This window comes from Chlorocebus sabaeus, chromosome 10 (assembly GCF_047675955.1).
Source record: "Chlorocebus sabaeus isolate Y175 chromosome 10, mChlSab1.0.hap1, whole genome shotgun sequence".
NCBI classification, from domain to species: domain Eukaryota; kingdom Metazoa; phylum Chordata; class Mammalia; order Primates; family Cercopithecidae; genus Chlorocebus; species Chlorocebus sabaeus.
This window is the reverse complement of record NC_132913.1, coordinates 129804637-129826701: the sequence shown is the minus strand read 5'-3', so window position 1 is coordinate 129826701 and position 22065 is coordinate 129804637. Positions and strand designations below refer to the sequence as shown.

Genomic DNA, 22065 nt, shown 5'->3' with positions numbered 1-22065 from the left:
GTGGGGGAGGCCTTCGGGGCCTGCGGGGCCTGCGGGGGCTGCGGTCTCCTCATGGAGCCAAGGCTGAAGCTGCCAGACCAGGAGCCCCGTCTGCAGAGGACAGGCCAGCCTCAGTCCTCGGACACCCGGGGCTGCACCGCCCATGTTCCCTGGACATAGAGGTCAGGGCGAAGTGAATGTTTTGGCAACGTGGACCCCACCCACCCGGAGAGGTGAGATTCGGCCTCTGGGGCCCTGATCTGTGTCCGGTTTTGACTGACCTCAGGAGCTCTGCCTGCAGGTGGCTTCTGGCCATGGAGGCTGCAGCCTGCGTGGGATGGGCAGGGGCCGCTCGTCAGCCCACAGTCCTCAGTGCACGGGAGCTGCTGCCCACGCGGCCTTGGGACCGATGGTCACTGGGAAGCTGCCCTCATGCAGGGTCCCACGGTGCACGCTCCCTGGGACCCTGCTGGGTGTCGGGATCGGTAGCAAAGGAGGGAGCTGGTGAATCTGCTGAAGACCCCAGGGCTGACACGGGAGCCGTGGGTTAGCCAGTAAGGATCGCTCGGCTGTGACGCTGAAGTCAGCCACAGGGCAGAGTAGATGCAACCAGGCCACAAGCGCGCCCGGGCAGCGTGAGGGACGGACTGTGGCAGACACGGCCAGGGATGCCCACAGGGCTCATGCACACCAGGGACAGCCTCAACCCAGCAACCCACAGCGTGCGAGGGAAGGACTGGCGTGCACGGGGATTCTCCACTGTCGCGCAGTGTGTCTGCCAGTCTGACACTGGTCAAAATAAAAGATCAAAAATTTGTAAAATGACACAGAGGTGTGTGGTGTGTGTGGAGGCGTCGGTGCGAAGAAACAATCAAATGACCAAGTAGCGTCCAGACACAGGTGCACAGTCCTGTGGGCAGAACCAGGGAGTGTGGAAAGTTTGGTCTTTTTAATAAATGGAGCCGGGTCAACTAGATATCCACGTGCAAGGAGTAAACTTTTATATTTACTTCACAGCACATAAAGATCAATTCCAGTTGGATTTCAGATCAAATATGAAAGGCAAAAGAATAACAATTCTAGAAGAAAGCACCAGAGAGCATCCCTGATCCAGATCTCCAAGGGTTCTAATTCCATCTTGTAATTCCAAGCGTGTTCAGTCTCCTCTGCCTCCCATCTGCCTCTCAACCTCCGTCTCTCTCTCACTCTATTTCAATATAGACACACATAAGTATCTGGGTCCTGAATCATTGCAGAGTCCGTTGCAGACATGATGCTCCTTTAACCTCAGATATTTCGCCCTGTATTTCTCAAAAGCAAAGCTGTTTTCTTACATAACCAGAGTCCAAAAAATCAAAATCAGGAAATTCATATTGATCCAGTGCTATTTTGTAACCCATAATTTGTATTTACATTTCTCTAATTATTCCCATAATGCTCCATTACTGTTGATGTTAATTTGACAGGTTGGTTTGGGTGATGTCTGCCGGATTCCCCACTATGAATGATCATTTTTACATTTGTGATCAATAGTGTTTTGTGCAGGGATGTAGGAAACCATGTTCTTACTCTCTTATGCCTCAGATTCAGCCCACCTATTTCAGCATCCGTTAATTAATCTTGCCTGAATCAATTATTATTGATTGTTGTTCAGATAGTGGTGTTTTTGTTGTTGTTGTTTGTTTTATTTTGTTTCAGTAACACTGTTCCTCGTATGCACGTTTCTCAGTCGACATTCCGACTGTCGGGGTCTCTCCCCCTCTTCATAACGTGTCCTCTCTCCTGTCCTGACGTCATCTAGGGCCGCAGCTGTCCCAGGTGAGGCAGGTTTCAGCCGTGTCCTCCTGCCAGGCCCCATCCTCCTCTGAGCACTTTCTTACATTTTACCCAACGGGTTCCAGGCGCGTCCTGCTCTAAGCTCATCCTTCCTGGAGAAGATTCTTTTCACACTCCTTTGGTGCATTTTCTGTTAAATTCAGCCCTAAACAATTGTATCTCCCATTCTGATGTTGTAAACTGAGTTATCATTCTATCTTCTTACTGGTTATTATTTAGTTTAAGTCCCAGCTATTTATCTTTGTTTTTATTGCATTTGCTTTTGGGTTCTTGGTGATGAAATCTTTGCCTAAGCCAATGTCTAGAATGTTTTTTCTGATGTTATCTTCTAGAATTTTTATAGTTTCAGGTCTTACGTTTAAGTCCTTGATTATTTGTGTATGTGAAAGCATGGTCTCATCATATCCGGTTCCACTGAACTCTTTCTTCTTGCCCATTTGGTGAGACACTGTCTTTAGGGCTGAGGCACTTAGAGGGTATACATGTGAATGTCACGCATGTAGATACCATGTACGCCTCAATAAAGACACTGATCATGTGCACGTGTGTATTTACGGAATCACGTCAAGAAAGTGTCTGTTCATAATTATCATCCAGAACGTTTTATGAGAAATGGGTGTTAACGTTCATCAAAGGTTTTTTCAGCATTTATGCAAGTAATCAAATGATTTTTTTCCTTAGATATCTTAATTCGATAAAACATATTAATGATTTCCTAATATTGAAACTGGAATAGATCACTGGCCATGTTGTCTTTCTTTGTGTGGAATTACATTCTTCATGCACCGATAATACAGCTAGAAGGTTTGTGTCAACGTTCGCAGGTGGCCAGTCTGTGCGTTCCTTTTCTTCCCGTCTTTATCAGATTTAGGTGTCAAGGTCACACTTGCTTCATGGAATTGGGATGTTTTCCTTCATTTCAGTGCTCTGGAAGAATTTTTCTTTTTTTGGAATATTGGGACTACTAGATTTGTGAAGTTTTACTAGACTTTTTCTGTGAATCCGCCTTAACCAGGGACTTCTGTGGCACATTTTCTCGATACGTTTCTGTTTTGTTTCTACAGAATTGGATACACTAAACTACATAAACCCAGTGGAATCAATTTCATTAAACTTAATTTTCCTAGTAAATTATCTTTTCACTAGTAACAAGATAAATTCAGGGCCAGGCGCAGTGGCTCACGCCTGTAATTCCAGCACACTGGGAGATCAAGGCAGGTAGATCACCTGAGGTCAAGAGTTTAAGACCAGCCTGACCAACATGGTGAAAACCGTCTCTAATAAAACCAAAATATATACAAAATTAGCCAGGCATGGTAGTGCGCACCTGTAATCCCAGCTACTCGGGAAGCTGAGGCAGGAGAATCGCTTGAACCTGAGAGGCGAGGTTGCAGTGAGCCAAGATCATGCCATTGTGCTCCAGCCTGGGTAACAAGAGTGAAACTCCATTTCAAAATAAATTAATTAATTAATTAATTTAAAAAATTAAAGAATATAAATTCATTCCTATAGAGGTCTGAAAAGTAGTTTATTTTTTATGGTTTTTCCCTTTTAATAATTTTCCCTTTTTTAAACATTTTACTATTTTGTATATGGTGCTTTCTGCCTTTTTTCTTGATTATACTATCTGGGGCTGTCCAGATACACAATATATTTGTCTTTGTAGTATGTTATTCTTTTAAAAGTATTTTGATTTACTATTTAGATGTATTATTTTTCTGTTCTTCACCTTATTAATTTTTACATTTAAAAATTTTTCTTTATGCTTTTTTTTATTCTCTGTGTTGCTTATACCAGTCTTTATGGTGCCAAGTAAATATACTTGTGTTCATTCTTTACTTCTGGTTGGTAAAAATATTTCAGAGTTTGGGTTTTCTTCTGTTCACCAATTTCAATGCATTAAATAATCTGAAATGCATTGCTTTATTTACCAGTATTTTAGTACTTCTGTAATTTGTATGTGTATTTCCCTTTTTATGGCAATTTTTAAAAAATAGCTTCGAAATTTTCAAGTTAAAGGACCTTCTTTAAAAGCGTTGCTAATATTTTCAGTTTTATCAAGTTTTTTGTTGTTGTTACGTGAGTAAGTTCTTTAGTGGTGATTGGTGAGATTTTGGTGTATCCATCACCCAAGCAGTAAAGATTTGTAGTCTTTTTTTTTTTTTTTTTTTTTGGAGACAGAGTCTCTCTCTGTCACCAGGCTGGAGTGCAGTGGCGCAATCTCAGCTCACTGAAACCTCCGTCTCCTGGGTTCAAGCGATTCTTCTGCCTCAGCCTCCCAAGTAGCTGGAACTACAGGTACACGCCACCACGCCCTGCTAATTTTTTTTGTATTTTTAGTGGAGATGGGGTTTCACCATGTTGGCCAGGGTGGTTGCAATCTCTTGACCTCATGATCCACCTGCCTTGGCCTCCGAAAGTGCTGAGACTACAGGAGTGAGCCACCGCGCCCAGCCCAATTTGTAGTCTGTTATCCCTCACCCTCTTCCCACCCTTCCCCCCAAGTCCCCAAAGTCCATTGTATCATTCTTATGCTTTTGCGTCCTCATAGCTTAGCTGCCACTTATGCGTGAAAACATACGATGTTTGGTTTTCTGCTCCTGAGTTACTTCACTTAGCATAATAGTCTCCAATCCCATGCAGGTTGCCGTGAATGCCATTAATTCATTCCTTCTTATGGCTGAGTGTATTCCATCATGTATGTATATACGCCATAGTTCCTTTATCCACTTGTTGATTGATGGGCACCTGGGTTGCTTCCACATTTTTGCAGCTGTGAATTGTGCTGCTATAAACATAGGTGTGCAAGTAACTTTTTTGAATAATGACTTACTTTCCTTTGCGTAGATACCAGTAGTGGGATTGCTGGATCAAATGGCAGTTCTACTTTTAGTTCTTTAAGGAATGTCCACACTGTTTTCCATAGAGAGTGTACTAGTTTACATTCCCACCAGCAGTGTAGAAGTGTTCTCTTTTCGCCACATCCATGCCAACATCTGTTATTTTTTGATTTTTTGATTATGGCCATTCTCAAGGGAGTAAGGTGGTATCACATTGTGGTTTTGATTTGTATTTCCCTGGTCATTAGTGATGTTAAGCATTTTTTCATATGTTTGTTTGCCATTTGTGTATCTTCTTTTGAGAATTGTCTATTCGTGTCGTTAGCCCACTTCTTGATGGGATTGTTCATTTTTTTTCTTGCTAATTTGTTTGAGTCCATTATAGATTCTGGATATTAATCTTTTGTCAGACGTATAGATTGTGGAGATTTTCTCCCACTCTGTGGGTTGTCTGTTTACTCTGCTGACTGTTCCTTTTACCGCGCAGACACTCTTTAGTTTAATTAAGTCCCAGCAATTTATCTTCATTTTTATTGCATTTGCTTTTTGGTTCTTGGTCATGAAATCTTTGCCTAAGCCAATGTCTAGAAGGGTTTTTCCGATGTTATCTTCTAGAATTTTTATAGTTTTAGGTCTTAGATTTAAGTCCTTGACCCGTCTTGAGTTGATTTTTGTATAAGGTGAGAGATGAGGATCCAGTCTCATTTTCTACATGTGGCTAGCCAGTTATCCCAGCACTGTTTGTTGGATAGCGTGTCATTTCCCCACTTTATGTTTTTGTTTGATTTGTCAAAAATCAGTTGGTTATAAGTATTTGGGTTGATTCTTAGTTCTCTATTCTGTTCCATTGGTCTATGTGCCTATTTTTATACCAGTACCGTGCTGCTTTGGTGAATATAGCATTATAGCATAGTTTGAAACCAGGTAATGTGATGCCTCCAGATTTGTTCTTTTTGTGTAGTATTGCTTTGGCTTTGCATTGCTCCTTTTTGGTTCCATATGAATTTTAGGACTTTTTTTTTTCTAGTTTTGTGAAGAATGATGGTAGTATTTTGATGGGAATTGCATTGAGTTTGTAGATTGCTTTTGGCAGTATGGTCATTTTCACAATATTGATTCTACCCATGCATGAGCATAGCATGTGTTTCCATTTGTTTGTGTCATCTGTGATTTCTTCCAGCAGTGTTTTGTAGTTTTCTTTGTAGAGGTCTTTCACCTCCTTGTTAGGTGTATTCCTAAGTATTGTATTGTATTTATTTATTTATTTATTTATTTATTTATTTATTTATTTATTGCTATTTTGAAAGGGATTGAGGTATTGATTTGATTTTCAGCTTGGTAGCTGTTGTTGTATAGCAGAGCTACTGATTTGTGTACATTCATGTTGAATCCTAAAACTGCTGAATTCATTTATCAGCTCTAGGAGCTTTTTGGAAGAGTCTTTAGGGTTTTCTAGGTATACAATCATATCATCAACAAATAGCAACAGTTTGACTTCTTTTTTACCAATTTGGATGCCCTTTATTTCTCTCTTGTGTGATTGCTCTGGCTAGGGCTTCCATCCAGTACCAACAGAAGTGGTGAAAGTGGGCATCCTTGTCTTGTTCCAGTTCTCAGAAAAAATGCTCTCAACTTTTCCTCATTCGGTATTATGTTGGCTGTGGGTTTGTCATACATGGCTTTTATTACCTTGAGATATGTCCCTTGTACACTGATTTTGCTAAGAGTTTTAATCATAAAGGGGTAATAGATTTTGTCCAATGCTTTTTCTGCATCTATTGAGATGATCATGTGATTTTTGTTTTTGATTCTGTTTATGTGGTGTATCACGTTTATTGACTTGCATATTTTAAACCGTCCTTGCATCTCTGGTATGAAACCCACTTGATCATGATGGATTATCTTTTAAATACGCTGTTAGATTTGGTTAGCTAGTATGTTGTTAAGGATTTTTGCATCTATGTTCATCAAGGATATTGGTCTGTAGTTTTCTTTCTTTGTCATGTCGTGTCTTAGTTTTGGTATTAGAGTGATACTGGCTTCACAGGATGATTTAGGGAGGATTCTGTCTTTCTCTCTCTTGTAAAATAATGTCAATAGAATTGGTACCAATTCTTTGAATGTCTGGTAAAATTCAGCTGTTCCTGGACTTTTCTGTTGGTAAATTTTTTAGTACCATTTCAGTCGTGCTGCTTGTTATTGGTCTTTTCAGGGTTTCTCATTCTTCCTGATTTAAGCTAGGAGGGTTGTACCCTTCCAGGAATTTATCCATCTCCTCAAGTTTTCTAGTTATGTGCATAGTAGCCTTGAATGCTCTTTTGTATTTCTGTGGTATAGGTTGTAATATCTTCCATTTCCTTTCTAATTGAGCTTCTTTGGATTTTCTCTCTTCTTTTGGTTAATCTTGCTAATGGTTTATCCATTTTATTTATCTTTTCAAAGGACTAGCTTTTTGTTTCATTTATCTTTTGTTTTTTTGGTTTCAATTTTATTTAATTCTGCTCTGATTTTGGTTATTTCCTTTCTTCTGTTGGTTTGGGTGTGGTTTGTTCTTGTTTCTCTATTTCCTTGAGGTGTAACCTTGGATTGTCTATTTGTGTTCTTTCAGACCTTTTGATGTAGGCATTTAAGGCTATGACCTTTCTTCTTAGCACCGCCTTTGCTGTATCCCAGAGGTTTTGATAAGTTGCATCACTATTATCATTCAGTTCAAAGAATTTTTTAATTCCCATCTAGATTTCATTGTTCACTCAATGACCATTCAGAAGCAAGTTTCTTAATTTCCATGTATTTGCCTGGTTTCAAAGGTTCCTTTTGGAGTTGATTTCCAGTCTTACTCCCCTGTGGTCTAAAGTACTTGATATATTTTGATTTTCTTAAATGTAGTAAGACTTGTTTTGTGGCCTATCATATGGTCTATCTTGGAGAGAGTTCCATGTGCTGATGAATAGAATGTATATTCTGCAGTTGTTGGGGAGAGTGTTCTATAAATATCTGTTAAGTCCATTTGGTCTAAGTTATAGTTTAAATTCATTGTTTCTTTGTTGACTCTCTGTCTTGATGACCTGTCTAGTGCTGTCAGTGGAGTATGGAAGTCTCCCACTATTATAGTGTTGCTGTCTATTCCATTTCTTAGGTCTGGTAGTAATTGTTTTATCAATTTGGAAGCTCCAGAGTTAGGTGGACATATATTTAGTATTGTGATATTTTCCTGTTGGACAGGGCCTTTTGTCATTATATAATGTCCCTCTTTGTCTTTTTTAACTGCTCTTGCCTTAAAGTTTGTTTTGTCTTTTATAAGAACAGTCAGTCCTGATCGCTATTGGTGTCCATTTGCATGGAATGTCTTTTTCCACCTCTTTACCTTAAGTTTATGTGAGTCCTTATGTGTTAGGTGAGTCCCTTGAAGGCAGCAGATACTTGATTGGCAAATTCTTACCATTCTGCAATTCTGTACCTTTTAAGTGGAGTATTTAGGCAATTTACATTCAACATTAGTATTGAGATGTGAGATACTATTCCATTCATCGTGCTATTTGTTGCCTGTATACCTTGATTTTTTAAATCATATTTTTGTTTTATAAGTCCTATGAAATTTATATTTTAAAGAGGTTCTGTTTTGATGTGTTTCTAGAGTTGGTTTTAGGATTTAGAGCTCCTTTTAGCAGTTCTTTTAGTGCCATCTTGGTAGTGTTGAGTTCTCTTAGCATTTGTTTGTCTGAAAAAGGCTGTATCTTTCCTTCATTTATGAAGCTTAGTTTCACTGGATACAAAATTCTTTGCTGATAGTTGTTTTGACTAAGAAGACTGAAAATAGGGCCCCAGTCCCTTCTAGCTTATAGGGTTTCTGCTGAGAAATCTGCTGTTAATCTGATAGGTTTTCCTTTATAGGTTACCTGGTGCTTTTGCCCCATAGCTTTTAAGATTCTTACCTTCTTCTTGACTTTAGATAACCTGATGACAATGTACCTAGGCAATTATCTTTTTGTGATTAATTTCCCAGTTGTTCTTTGAGCTTCTTGTATCTGGAGGTCTAGGTCTCTAGCAAGGCTGGAGAAGTTTTCCTTGATTATTCCCCCAAATATGTTTTCCAAACTTTTAGATTTGTCTTCTTCCTCAAGAATGCCAATTATTCTTAGGTTTGGGCATTTAACATAATCCCAAACTTCTTGGAGGCTTTGTTCATATTTTTAAATTATTTTTTCCTCGTCTTTGTTTGATTGGGCTAATTTAGAAACCTTGTCTTTGAGCTCTGAGTTCTTTCTTCTGCTTGTTCGAGTCTACTGCTGAGACTTTCCAGACATTTTGCATTTCTCTAAGTGTATCCTTTATTTCCTGAAGTTGTGGCTGTTTTTTATTTATGCTATATTTCACTGAAGATTTCTCCCCTCATTTCTTGTATCGTTTTTTGATTTCCCTGAATTGGACTTCACTTTTCTCTGTTGCCTCCTTGATTACCTTAATAATTGACCTTCTGAATTGTTTTGCAGGTAAATCAGGGATTTCTTCTTGGTTTGGATCCATTGCTGGTGAGCTAGTGTGATTTTTGGGGGTGGTTAAGGAACCTTGTTCTGTCATATTATCAGAATTGTTTTCCTGGTTCCTTCTCATTGGGGCAGGCTATGTCAGAGGGAAGATCTGGGGCTCAAGGCTGCCATTCAGAGTCTTTTGACTCACGGGGCATTCCCTTGATGTAGTACTCTCCCCCTCTTCCTATGGATGTGGCTTCCTGAGAGCCCAACTGTAGCTATTGTTTTCTCTTTTCTGGATCTAGCCACCCAGCAAGTCTACCAGGCTCCAGGCTTGTACTGGGGATTGTCTGCTCAGACAGTGTAAACCGTTTTCAGGTCTCTCAGCCATGGATACTAGCACCTGCGCTGGTGGAGTTGGCAGGAGCTGAAATGGACTCTGTGAGGGTCTTTAGTTTTGGTTGTTTAACGCACTATTTTCATGCTGGTTGGCCTCCTGCCAGAAGGTGGCGCTTTCCAGAGAGCATGGGCTGCGGTCGGATGGAGAGGATCTGCTGGTGGGCGGGGCCCTAGAACTCCCAAGAGTATATGCTGTTTGTCTTCAGCTACCACAGTGGGTAGGGAAGGACCATCAGGTGGGAGTGAGGCTGGCATGTCTGAGCTCAGACTCTCCTTGGGCAGGTCTTGCTGCGGCTGCTGATTTTGCTTCCTAAAGAGCCTTGGTCTGCCATTTGTGTGAAGGTATTGACACAGCTCTGCCTCCACGTTAGGCTGTGACTCCAGCATCCAGGAGGGTAGTGGAGTGTGTCCTTGTCACCCCCGCAAATGGGCTGTGACTGCTGTGACAGCCTGACCACCACCTGCTCACAGTCCACCCTCTGCATCCACTGGTAGATGAAAAATATCAGAGAAAAAAACAATGAAGACAACAATACAACAGGGCCTGGCATGGTGGCTCACACCTGTAATCCCAGCACTTTGGGAGGCCAAGGTGGGCAGATCACCTGAGGTCGGGAGTTCGAGACCAGCCTGACCAACATGGAGAAACCTCGTCTCTACTAAAAATATAAAATTAGCCAGGCGAGGCAGCATGGGCAATAAGAGCAAAACTCCATCTCACAAAATACAAAACAAAAACAAAATACAACAATAACGTAATGCAAATAAAAAAGTAATACAGTATAACAGCTATTCACATGGCATTTACATCACATTGGGCGTCATGAGTGATCCATGGATGCTCTAGATGGCGAGATGGGTGCAGGTTGCAGCAAATGCTATATTCTTACCAGGGACTTGGACGTCTGCTGGCTTTGCTGCCCTCCACTCCTGATCCCTGCTTGGTACCCAGGGGCGCTCTTTCTGTTGTCTGTTGGTGGCAGGCCTCTGTCCTCTCACCACACCCTTTCAAAATCACTCTGTGTCTCTGATATATAGAGTGTGCTGTTGTGTCTTTCTTTGGGGGGTCAAATTTAAAACCTTTTGACTTTCAAAAGGTGAGTTGAGCCCATTAGCATTTATTATTAAAACTCATATGTCTGGGTTCAACACCATCATATTATTCTATGGAATAGTTATTATGCAAATTATTGTGTTTGCTGTTTCTTTCTTACATGGTGTATATTTCTCTGGTCTTTAAAACAATTTTAGTATTTAAGGAGTATTGCTTTCTACCTTTACAGTTATTTATTTTAAGATGAGTTTATTCTACTGTTCTTTCATCTAATCCATTGCTATTTGGCTCATAGGTTTTAATTTTTCCTTCATTCCTGAGCCCTCAGTGCTGCTCAGCCCTGTCTCCCTCTCCTGCCTCCTCCCCGTTGCATCCTCTCTGTTCTGCAAAAATAAAACTAACCACGCCCACAGGCATCCCACTGACACCAGCCATGCACGTGGCCAGCTCTATGTCACTCTTAGGTCTGCAATTAAACATCCTCCATCCTCACGGTTATTAGTTCTGCTGGAGTTGCCCAGTTATCTCGGTTGGCTGCTGTTCGTGCTGCAGCAGATTCTTCAAAGGCAGACCAGATGTCTCTGGGTGTAGAATCCCTGCAGCTCTGGGGAGCACCCGCCTCGTATTGTGACCTGGCATCCAAAGGGAGGTGACTGGATGTGAAGCCCTTGGTTCATGTTTCCTTCACACTTTTGAAAATAATCTCCTACCATTACCTTGATGTATGTTATTTTGGAGAAAGCTGAGGCCCTTGTACATTGTTTCACCTTTTTGACCTGAAACTCTGGTCATTGTTTCCTTGTGTGTTATTTTGTTTGTTTGTTTTTTGAGATGGAGTCTCACTCTGTTGCCCAGGCTGGAGTGCAGTGGCACCATCTCGGCTCACTGCAAGCTCTGCCTCCCAGGTTCACGCCGTTCTCCTGCCTCAGCTTCCCAAGTAGCTGGGATTACAGGCACCCGCCACCACTCCTGGCTTATTTTTTGTATATTTAGTAGCGATGGGGTTTCACCGTGTTAGCCAGGATGGTCTTGAACTCCTGACCTCATGATCCGCCCGCCTTGGCCTCCCAAACTTCTGGGATTACAGGCGTGAGCCACTGTGCCCGGCCCTTTCCTTGTGTTTTAAGTCTAACACTTCTACTAGGATAAACCGCAGAGTTGATTGTTCCAGGTGAAGTTCCTCCGTGTGTGCGGCTCAGGTCTTCCTTTGCTTTCAGAAAGGCTTGTTGGGTTATAGTTTTAAATATTAGTTCTGTTTCATTTTTTCTTTATCTCCAGCTACATATAAATTGGGTTTTCTTTATCTGTCTTCTATTTCCACTATTTTCTGGTCCATATTGATTTTTTATTTATCTGATTTTCCTTCTTTGAGTTGTTCGTTTTTGCTTTTTTCCAATGACCTTTATTACGTTTTTATCTGAATCTGTTCTCTCTTGGGCATGTTGTAATTATTCCTCATTTTCTATGGTTTTGTAGTTTTCTTGGGTTTATTTTGTAATTTCTGTTCCCTTGCTTTCTTTCTTCCAGATGGTCGGTCCATGTTTCTTCTTAGTTTGTGAATTTCGGATTCATAGTACCTTTTCACACCTTCTTATGCTTGCTTAAAGACATTTAAGTCCGTTTGGAAGATTCTGTTGTGTTTTTTTCACTCATTACTGGCGTCCCAGGGAGATTTTCATCCAGGTGGTTTTCACCTTGTTTTGTTTTACATTTATGAAGACGGTGTCTTTGCATCTCTGTGGGCAGGGCTGGTTGTGGAAAATGGTTGACATCTGGGTCCTGGGTTACGGGCACTGCTCCAGTCAGCATGGTCCTGGCATGGAGTCCTGTGTAAGGGGAAGGGTTTTGTGGCCGTCATTAGCTTTTCACAATTTCCTTTTCCTGGTGGGATCCTAGAGTTTCTCTCTAACATCCCTTCCATTATACCACATGGTTTCCAAAGGGCACTTCCCTTTCCATCCTCTCTCCCCCAGAGTCTTGTCTTGGCAAAGCCACCTTCTTGAGCGCGTGAGTGTGCCCAGTCCCTTCCTGTGGCCAGTGCCCCGATCTATGTACCGTTTTCCAGTATTTTCACCCTCAAGTGGACTTTCTCTCTGGCAGTGATTTTAGATCAGTTCTAGGTTCCCTTTTCTCTTTCACATGCATTCTCTCCAAGCTGCCCTGTCTCTGCCGAGGTCTGCGGCGGGGTCTGGGCCCGACTCACTGGCTGCACCGTCTGTGTGTGCACAGCAGCCGTGTAGGGCTCCTCTCGCAGCTTTGCGGGCCGTGTGGCTCCGGGGGCTATTCTCTAGCCTTTTGTTCTCTGTTTCTGTCTCGGAGGACACCTTGGGAGTTTCCCCATCTCGCCAGCACTGTTGGGGCAGCTTCCACTGCCGCGGCTGACACTTGACGTTAGTTTCATTGGCTGTGTTGACGCTTCAGAAAAATCTGGGGAATTCACAGTTTTACAGCACTGAGTCTCTTGAATATTCCCTCACTAACCTTTGTATAGCGCTCAGTGTAGAGGTCTCACGTGCCTTCGTTGGTTTTACTCCTGGGAGTTTGTGTTTTGGATGCTACTGAGAGCCGAGTCGCTTTGCACTTCATGTTCGCGTTAGTGTTGCTGGCGTATGGAAACACAGTCTGTTTTCGTGTCATTGATTTTTTTATCCATTGGCCCTGCTAGACTCATTAATATTTATGGTTTATAAATTCTTTTGTATTTTCTGCATATATAATATCCACAATTATTGTAATTTTGGTTTTTCCTTTACAATCATAATATTCTAGTTATTAAGTTAGATGGGTACGTTGGTTTTTTTTTTTTTTTTTTTTTTTTTTTTTTTTGAGACGGAGTCTCGCTCTGTCACCCAGGCTGGAGTGCAGTGGCGCAATCTCGGCTCACTGCAAGCTCCGCCTCCCGGGTTCACGCCATTCTCCTGCCTCAGCCTCCCGAGTAGCCGGGACTACAGGCGCCCGCCACTGCGCCCGGCTAATTTTTTTCTATTTTTTAGTAGAGATGGGGTTTCACCATGGTCTCGATCTCCTGACCTTGTGATCCGCCGGCCTCGGCCTCCCAAAGTGCTGGGATTACAGGTGTGAGCCACCGCGCCCGGCCGGTGTTTTTTATGTTCTCATTTAAGCCATTTAAATGCCTGAGATGTTTCTCATAAAGTAAAATTTTAATTGATCAAGAAAGTTTTTGGTGATGATATATTTTTCTGTAAGTCACATTTCTCATAAGAAAGTAAAAACTGCTCCATTCACTTGGAGCTGTCTTCAAATTTGATCCTAAGAATGGTTCTAGGCCGGGCACGGTGGCTCAAGCCTGTAATCCCAGCACTTTGGGAGGCCGAGACGGGCGGATCACGAGGTCAGGAGATCGAGACCATCCTGGCTAACCCGGTGAAACTCTGTCTCTACTAAAAAATACAAAAAAAAAACTAGCCGGGCGAGGTGGCGGCGCCTGTAGTCCCAGCTACTCGGGAGGCTGAGGCAGGAGAATGGCGTAAACCCGGGAGGCTGAGCTTGCAGTGAGCTGAGATCTAGCCACTGCACTTCAGCCTGGGCGACAGAGCGAGACTCCGTCTCAAAAAAAAAAAAAAAAGGTTCTGAATGATTTTGTTGTGGACAATGGTAACATTTCTGTTCTTCTAGTAAATGTTAGAGTTGGCCAGACATTTCTCCACGTTCCTCCTTTCCAATGTTTAAAAATATCCCTTAACATTTTCTGTAGTTTAGGAGTGTCTATGAAGGAAGTTTAAATGCTGTCTTCTTGAATTCTGGAGACCTCTGGGAACCCGTGGCAGCTTCACTGTGTCTGTGTCTATCTTGCAATGAAATCTGCAAGGAGAACATAGAGGAGTCAGGCGTAGCTGTGAACCAGCAGTTTTCAGTGAGCCTGGCAAATCTATCATGAATCCCCTGAATGAAGCGGGGAGTTTGCACTCACATGACAATGTAGAAGGCCACTCTTCCCTGCAGCCAAACAGTAACAGTTTCCAAACCAACGCTGACCAAAGACATATTAGTATTTCATCACCTTTCTCCACACACATGCATCCACTGAGCTGCATTTACTTATTCTCAGCACTCTACATACATTGCTGACATTAAACTCTTAATAAAAGGCATGCATTCTGCAAAGTTATGCTTAAAAACTTCAAGGTTTGACCTTGAATGACCACAAGCTCTGCATTTCCAGGGAGTGTTCCTGGCCTCCCGGGACTTGAGTGTTTGTGCTGTCAGCGACGGACGGTCAGACAGTGATTAATGTGGCTGCTGTCCACCACCAGAGACGTCCCAGGCTGGCCCCTCACACTCCCCATAAGCCGTGCTCCTGGTGCCTGATCTCTAGGATTCCAAAATCAAGCTTTAATAGACTTGGAAAACCTGTGTTGTATCTTCTTTGTTACCAAAAAGAAGTAGAAGCTTAACTAAGTAAATTAGTGGATTGTTGAGGTTAAATTTGGCAAATGATCCAGTTCCTTCACTGTCTTACTGTTTATATTTTAACTTTTATTCCTTTGTATCTCAGTATATGCACTAAATATAGCGGATATACTATTGATAATGTAAGAGGAAACATTTAAGCCACAATTTTAAGTTTAATCTGAAATAAAACATTTAAGCCACAATTTTAAGCTTAATCTGAAGTAAAATGCTTAATTTTGTTAACTCTGATAACATTTTTTTCTGTTAAATGAGGAACTTTTAATTGCATAAAACAATAGGAATAGCCACACATTCAGCACCTTGGCCCTTTCTTCCAAATCTACATGGAGGCAGAATTGGCAGCATCTCAATGGTAGAAATGGCTTTATTTCTCCCTGTGATTCAGGGTATTTCTGGTTCAAATCAGATTCTCTATGGTCTATAAATCAGAAATCCACACGAAAGTGAAGTCCATCATAAAATCACAAAGATGCAGCAAAAATGTAAACAATGCACTTATTTGGGAAATATGGAAACCAGCCAGAGAGGAGGGGGTGGCAGCCGGGGTCAGGCTCTCCGCCCCATCCCAGCCATCTCTGCGTTTCTCCTAGAGATGCTCATTTATCTCCAGCACACACTCAGTTTTATAAAGCCATTCATAGCAGGAATGAGTGTGCAAACATCCCTGGAACTGGGGGTCACCAGGGCAAGGATCACACCTGTCACCTGTGGGAAGAGAGAGTGGGCAGTTCAGGTTGGAAGAAACCTCTAGGGACAGGTATTGACTGAGCGCTCACTCTCAGATCATCCCACTGATCAAAATTTAGAGAGTATTGCATTGCATTGGATTTCCAACTCGGTTTCAAATCAGTTTTCTTTTTTTTTTTTTTTTTTTTTTTGGTTATAAAAGTCAATAAAGAAGGACAAAGCAAACACAAGGTAGCTTTCTAAAATAATAATAATTAAAATAAAAATCTGAATGAAAGTCATTTTTATTGATGTATTACATAGACTACTATATTTTATTAATATTTAACAATCCCCTTCACTTAGTTGCCCACAAGGCACGTAACACTGCATTCCACACAGCATTTATTATTTATTATTTATTTATCAGTATTTATTAGTCTCTGACATTTAGAAGCGCAGTCTGCCACTCATTTCGGCTGAAGCTGTAATCTCGGCCTGGCAGATGGCCACCTTCAGAGTCTGCTGCCTGCCTTCTCTGTGGTCCCCATGTGGACGAAAGGACCCATCAAGGGTGTTACTGGGCCTGGCATTTGGTTGGCGGCCCCGCCAGGCCTGGCATGTCCCTGCATGTGGAGCTGGGTACCCCGGCCCTGCCCAGCATCACGCCGTGTCTTCTTCCCCAGGACGAGCGACGTGGGTGTGCTTTCCCACCGCGAGCACCTGCCGGTCACACAGATCGTCATCACCGACGCGGACCGCCCGGGCTCGGAGGCAGCTTACAAGCTGGGACCACTGCAGTGCCAGGGAGACGGTAGGTAGCGCCCACACCTCTTTCCTGACAGCGCCTGTCCGCGCAAAGACCGCCTCCATGGGGGGGTTGATGGAAAACGAGGAGTTGTGCGCCTTTTTAAAATTAGGGAAGTGGCACATGCCGCGTGGCTGTTACTCAGTGGTTGGTCTAAGGCGTTACCGGGAGAGGCAAGGGGAGCCCTGAGAAGCCTCCCCATCAGCTGGAAACATCCCAGGCATCGGCTGAGGGAGACGCCCCTGCAGGTATGTGCAGCACGCCCTGCAAGAGAAGCTTCCACGGACTCCACGGGCGTCATCTGTCCACGGACCCAGCCTCCTGTCTCCATCGCTTGGTCAGGGAACTGGGGCCTGAAATCAGTCATGCATTCGGCTTCTCACTACCAGGATGGTGGGATCAGAACATTGGCTGGAAACAAGCTAACCAAGTGCGTTTCGCTTTTTCACTTCTTGATTTCTGCAACTCTAGCGCACGCTCTCTCTCTCTCTCTCTCTCTCTCTCTCTCTCTCTCTCTCTCTCCCCCCTTTGTAACAGTGGCTCCTGTGATTTCATCTTCTCACAATATTTTTAAATGTAATTGCCGCTTTCGTGGTCACTATGCATTTGCAGCAGGAGCTTCCCAGGTGGAGACCAGTCCCCGGTCTCTGTGAGCACCTCCCCACAGTGAGGCAGTGCACGCCCAACCTCACTTCCCTCCGAGACATCTGGTGACTTCAGACGCACCTCAGTGGCTTCACCACCCACATTTTTTTTTTTTTTTTTTTTTACCTTTTTCAGAGATTTTATGGTCCAAGTTCTTAACTGGAACTTAAAAACAGAGCAATTATTTGTTCTAAATTAAAACCTTAGCACACATTTTTGATGTGTTGTAGGATTGTAGAGTTTGGAAGAACAGATGTGATCGATGATCATGCAAGCACCACCATGCACCTGCTCGTCATAGGCGCTCCCTGACGGCTGCTCTCTCCTGCTCTGCGCCCTCAGCCCCTGCCTCTGGCTCCATCCTCGCGCCTCAGTGACCCCTCAGTCTGCCCTGTGTTGATCATAGATTCTTTTCCCCCAAGATTTTCACTAGATTCTCTCTGATTGCCTGGCTCAGAGCAGTCCTCCACTGCTCCAAGCTCAACATGATTCGTGAGAGAACTGGGGTCTCTTCTGTTCACATCTCTGTTAGGTTTTTAGTCTGTGGGTCCTGGCAAGGAGGATGCCTGTGCTGGGTAAGCGCCGCACAGGCTGGAACTGGCCACCAGAAGCAGCCCACGGCCATCAGAACAGGCCCAGATGTCAGCCTGGAAATCAGGCGGGAGCCACACGGGGTTTCGGGCAGTCCCTGAAAGCTGCTTTGTTCGTCATCCGCCGTGCTTTTGCATTTTTATGAATCGCTCTTTGTTTGGTCAGTGTTTCGGGGAGATAAGTTCTGTGAACTGGCTCCATCACGGCACCTTCCTTCCCCAGAGGTGTGTACGCCGCGCCAACCTTTCACAAGTGGGAGAGATACTCTTTATTTTCATGTTCAGTTTGATGATCTAACCTGAAAAGCCATTATAAATCTTTGACATTTGAATTCTGATCATTTTAAATTTAATGTAAACATCGGCCCTGCTGCTACCTGGCATTGGAAAACCTTCTTCTAAGTGTCCTGTGGGAGGAAAAACCATAGCTGAGCTGCTGGAATTGGCTCTTTCATTTCTTCTGCGTGACTGGAGCAGCTGTCTGGGAAATCCTAGCTGCCCAGAGAGCGTGAATATTCAGGGCGTGCAGCCGTGCAGCCCGGAGGAGGCCGCCCCTCAGACAATGTTGTCCTTGATTCTCTCCCCTCGGGCACTGCTGTGCCTAAACCACTTTGAGCGAAGGGGATCAACCCTGCCCTCACAACAGGGTTTTGGGGCTGCACCGGGGCCACCTGCCCAGAGCCAGGAATCCATCCCTGTCTGAAATTCTGAGTCCTTCACTCTGCTTGGAGCTGTTCTCTTTTGGTCACCTGCCTGCCCACTCCTCTTCTTTCCTCCCTGCCTCCCTCTCTCCATTTGATCCGTGAAGCACAGGAGGGTTTGTTGGGGGGCACATTATAAAACCGAACGAAAGGCATATTCTGAATTCTCTGTGGCTGAAGAAAACAGGAAACGTTGCCAAGTCCTTTAGTGAAACAATGTGTGAGTGGCTCCAGTGATGCAACAGGGAGGCCATGGTGGCACCGCTCTCCTGGGGGCCACAGTGAGGAAGAGAACAGGTGCACCCTGCACCCACAGGAAGGTGCCAGGGACCAGGGAGGAGGGAGGGGCAGGGTCGAGGGGGAGCTCCACAGAAGGCTAAGTCCGGGAGGAGGCCTGGATTGAGGAGGACGGGAGCGTCCAGCATCCAGCACACGAGGAAGAGAGTCCTGCTCAACAGGAACCAAGCATGTGGGGCCTGGCTGAGGGTTGCTGTGACCCAGTCTGAGCCTGAAGCAGCTTCAACAGAGGCCAGGTGGTAAGAATCGAACTGGGGCTGGATCCGAAGATAAAAGCAGAAAGATTGAATGGGCAGTGGATGTGATTTATGAGTCCAGCAGCCTTGAGGGTTGGGTCTGAGTGGCAGAGCCTGGGACCTGTGTGCAGAGCTCAGGTGTGAGCTGCTCCAAAGCCCAAGATGGGCATGGGCAGAGCGGGGGGAGGGGTGTTGGACTCGGGAGGCTGGAGGGGGAGGCAACAGAGGGCAGTGGGTGTCTGGGGAAGGGAAGGACCAAGGGCAGAGCCCTCCAGGGCAGAGGGCAGTGGGCGTGTGGGACGGGCCAGAAGTTCTGAGCAGCGGTGCTTTGAGGAGGACCCCGGCGGGCCTCAGGGCAGGGAGAGAGTGCCCAGTTACACTGGTGCCGCCGGGCCACACTGCAGGACAGAGGTTCCCCCGAACCTGTCAGCAAGGGGCCTGCGGCAGCCCAGGGAGTCCACAGGAACATTGAACAGAGGCCCGGGGCTCCCTCCACGCCACGTCCTGCACCAATCACACGGGAGCACGGACGAAATTTGGGTCCAGAATTGCTTCTTTCCACTCCTTTGTGACCGGCTGAGTCTTGGTGGCTGTGAGAATGAACAGCGGCGGAACAGAGGAAGGAACGGCCCGGTGTGTGCTGCTCTGCTGCAGGTGATGGACGCAGGCCTGTGCCTCCGGAGTCCGTGTTGAGCTGCTGATGTCAGAAGCGCCACCCTCTAACCTGGAGGCAGAGGTGTGCACAGAAGACCCGGCCGTGCGTCTGCTGAGCTGGCTCCTCAGCGCTGCCGTCAGGATGACTTCTGAGAGTGATGACCCCTCCCCGTCGGCCTGAGCGCTGCCGTCAGGGATGACTTCAGAGAGGAATGATCCCTCCCCGTTGACAGTTTCATGCGCACGTGTCTCGGACGAGGGTGGCTTTTCTATGCACATGTTCGTGAATAGCTTTGTTCTCTTTCCAGCTGTTCTACCAACCAAAAACTGTAATTACATCCAGCATATGGCATGATTTTCATTTTGTTTTGCTTTATATTTGATTCCTATCATTTTCCCCAACATTAGGAAACAGCATTACAAATTTCAAAAGAGGAACCATTGAAGTCTAAAATCAAGAGTATCTATGCCCTCAAGAGGGAAATTATAACCACTCCTGGTGTTTTCTTTTTGTTAAAAAGCCAGGCTTACCAGTTCATTTTTGTAAATAATCAGAAAGGCAAATTTGAAAAGAAAAAGTTACTACCTCAGCATTTTTATAATTTCTGTTCCTAGTTTTAAAAAACATATGGTTACATTGTGTGTGTCATTGATCTTGGAAGTAAGCATCCTTGCTTTATAAAACCACCTGCCTTTTAACAAGTTTTCTCTTCCTTTTAAAAAATAATTAATTTATTATTTGGAAGGTTTATTTGTAGATCAAATAGAAATTTAAAAAAGAAAATATTTATGAAATAAACCTTAATCCCATAGGGCTAATAAAACTTATTTTCCTGAATGGGCAATGTCTATCGGAGAAAAACATTCAAGACAAGTCTCTTGTTTCATTTTAACTTTGTGAGTGGAGGTTCACCAAGTTATGTACAATGTGCGCACAACACATCCACCCTTCGTGTAAAAGGTGAACACATCTGTGTGTCATCCACACTACACATGCACAGACGTCATCCACACTGTACGTGCACAGTCCCTGGGTGCCCCGTCTTAGACCCTGTGTCTGCAGAGTTTATTTCCACATCTCCACTATGCAGCTTCCACCCCCTCTCTGCTGTGGAATTCGCACTTGGGTTCTGTAACCCTTTGCATCTCACACATACACACACACACACACACACACAAGTGAATGCAGCTTCCACCCCGCTCTCTGCTGTGGAAATTGTGTTTGGATTCTGTAACCCTTTGCGTTACACACACACACACACACACACGTGAATGCAGCTTCCACCCCGCTCTCTGCTGTGGAAATTGCGTTTGGATTCTGTAACCCTTTGCATCTCACACATACACACACACACACACACACAAGTGAATGCAGCTTCCACCCCGCTCTCTGCTGTGGAAATTGCGTTTGGATTCTGTAACCCTTTGCGTTACACACACACACACACACACACACACACACACAAGTGAATGCAGCTTCCACCCCGCTCTCTGCTGTGGAAATTGCGTTTGGATTCTGTAACCCTTTGCGTTACACACACACACACACACACACACACACAAGTGAATGCAGCTTCCACCCCCTCTCTGGTATGGAAATTGTGTTTGGGTTCTGTAACCCTTTGCATTACACACACACACACACACACACACACACGAAGACACCTTGGAGCAGGGCTGTCACCAAGTCCCTGCTGTGCGGAGGCTCGTGTGGTTGTGCCGAGCCCTTCCTGGTGGGTGACTCGGGCCCACTGTGCTTCCAGCTGAGCCCTGTATAGCACAAGAGGCCATGGCTCCTGCCAGGAACACCCTGGAGCCACTCCCCAGAGAGCTTTCGGCACCCTCTCCTGCCCTCCTGTGTGCTGGGCAGAGGACCCCAGGGCTCCAGGTGTGTGTGGAGCGGCGTGGGGGCAGCCGCATTTGCTTTTCCGGTTCCCAGCTGACCAACTTCCTGTGAGGTTCAGCCCCTCAGGGAGCCGAAGGTTCAGTCCTGGAGTGGCCCTTGTGTAAACGGGCAGCGTGTGGAGCAGATTCTCATCCACTGGACTAAACGAGCCCCCCGTTCACAAAGCTAAAATGAAATAAGAGACATCCTTTCATGATTTCCTCTTCTTTGGGATTTTAAGGAACCCAGACACTCCTGACAGTGGCCAGGGTGGGAATAGGCCTGATTTTCTGTCTTTCCTGCCATCTTAAATCACGTTTTTTTTTTTCCGCAATTGTTCAACTAAAAGCACTGTGATGATCTCGAGGCATCTCCAGGGACTCGCCTGAGACTACAAATGTGGGGTTTCCTGGCGGGTGCCTGGAATCGCCTTAATTCACATCCCAGCCGGGTGCCAGGCATCACCTTAATTCACATTCACTATGGCCAAGCCCAGGAACAACAGTAACACAGAAGTTAAGAAATGTGCTTGTAGCTTCATTTAACCAGAGAATGCTCCAGAGAAAAATGAA

The 22065-nt window shown here is 44.5% G+C and overlaps 1 protein-coding gene across 1 annotated transcript in view; it reads left to right on the top strand.

The window, feature by feature from the left end:
* Nucleotides 1–22065, top strand: part of LOC103218261 (contactin-associated protein-like 4) — a 202213-nt gene that overhangs the window by 146860 nt on the left and 33288 nt on the right. Inside the window, exon 15 of the mRNA XM_073020237.1 lies at nt 16364–16491. Coding sequence (XP_072876338.1) covers nt 16364–16491 — 128 coding nt within the window. The remainder of the gene's footprint in view (nt 1–16363; nt 16492–22065) is intronic.